This window comes from Limulus polyphemus, unplaced genomic scaffold (assembly GCF_000517525.1).
Source record: "Limulus polyphemus unplaced genomic scaffold, Limulus_polyphemus-2.1.2 Scaffold12717, whole genome shotgun sequence".
NCBI lineage: Eukaryota > Metazoa > Arthropoda > Merostomata > Xiphosura > Limulidae > Limulus > Limulus polyphemus.
In genome coordinates, this window is record NW_013678327.1 from 4633 (window position 1) to 6519 (window position 1887).

General features: G+C 32.6%; 1 protein-coding gene across 1 annotated transcript in view; it reads right to left on the reverse strand.

Moving 5' to 3' along the window:
• Nucleotides 1-405: 405 nt before the first annotated feature.
• LOC111084000 (protein TSSC1-like) overlaps nucleotides 406-1887 on the reverse strand; it is a gene marked incomplete at its 5' end in the record, with an annotated part of 5401 nt that continues 3919 nt past the window's right edge. Inside the window, one exon of the mRNA XM_022380766.1 lies at nucleotides 406-859. Coding sequence (XP_022236474.1) covers nucleotides 694-859 — 166 coding nt within the window. The remainder of the gene's footprint in view (nucleotides 860-1887) is intronic.

The window sequence follows — 1887 nt, forward strand, 5'->3', positions numbered from 1 at the left end:
ATATTCCAACATTAATCAACCAACATTTACCAGCTTTCACTGCAATATTCCAACATTAATCAACCAACATTTACCAGCTTTCACTATAGTATTCCAACATTTACCACCTTTCACTACAGTGTTCCAACATTAATCAGCCAACATTTACCATCTAGTGGAAAGAGATCAAATTTCTTATATTTCATTTCTCTATTTGTTTACATTTTTTTATTTTTTGATAAGCCCAAAAATTATTTCTTTTCTGTCATACTTTATTTATTTTTATTTCGAATTGTGTGTCCACCCACCACATTTTTGTTGTTGTTTGCTTGTTATTATCATTGGTGTAAAATATGTTCAGATAAAAACATAAGATGTGACATTGTGATATACGAAGTAGGTTGTAGACAACGGATAACAATGACATCAGAAGGGATAATTTTCACATGTTCAATGAAATCAGTACAGGTTTATAACTACTCCATCTGATAGACCAAAATGTTTTCAAACGTCCGACAGATTGCTTCTAAAAGTTTATAATTTCATTCGGTTGTTTAGTCTGTCGGTATTATTTTTTAACCACAACTTCCATCTGGACTTGCAAACCTGATATTTTAAGGACACCTTTCCCTGACCATGATGTCTGTATAAGATTACACGTTACTGATACAGTCACTAAATTATTAGGCACACGTACATCCTTCCATGATAAATTTAAAGTAGTATTCTATATTTCTCTGCTCGAGGAACTTTGTTCAGAACGAGCCTTCCGTCGTAGCTGAGCGAAGCAAACAACCACGGATCGACACTGGACCATTCTGCTGCATAAACACTGTCTTCGTGTTCTTCGTACGTTGCTATGACGCCATCTTCAAGGTTCCTGAGTAAGTCCCAGAAAAACTATTAATTATCATCACAATCTTATTACAACCACATACACTGAAAATACTTTACAAAGGGAACTCTGTAAGTACAATGAGAAAAAAGATAAATTATAATGGTACTCCAATATATATATATACCATCAATTTAATTAACTCATTGGTCAAACAATAACAACAAAGTAAAATCCTTAAATAGTTGATGAAGATAATATTTGGCACAGGAGAAATCAGTAGCACAAACTGTACATCTGTACCTCCATCAAGGCAGTAACTAAAGTTGACCTCTAAAAAAACCTCCATAGACATCACTTTGTTCCTAATAAAACAAAACATTTATTTTAACAAGAGGAATACTGTTCCCCTGAAATAGAGCACTGATTATAACAAAATTTCCAAGACAACTAATATTACACAAAATCAAACATTCATCACAGAACATTAACTACAGTGTTACTTAATAGCAGCTATACATGTAACATCATAAAAACATCATTAGACTATCACTGAAATAGTAAGTACATCAATAACTACTATCATTAAACTATCACTGAAATAGTAAGTACATCACTGACTACAATCATTAGACTATCACTGAAACAGTAAGTACATCACTGACTACAATCATTAGACTATAACTGGAAGAGTAAGTACATCACTGACTACAATCATTAGACTATAACTGAAATAGTAAGTACATCAATAACTACAATCATTAGACTATAACTGAAACAGTAAGTACATCACTAACTACAATCATTAGACTGTTATCAAAACAGTAAGTACATCACTGACTACAATCATTAGACTATCACTGAAACAGTAAGTACATCACTGACTACAATCATTAGACTATCACTGCAAGAGTACATACATCACTGACTACAATCATTAGACTATCACTGGAAGAGTATGTACATCACTGACTACAATCATTAGACTATCACTGGAAGAGTACGTACATCACTGACTACAATTATTACACTATCACTAAAACAGTAAGTACATCACTGACTACAATCATTAG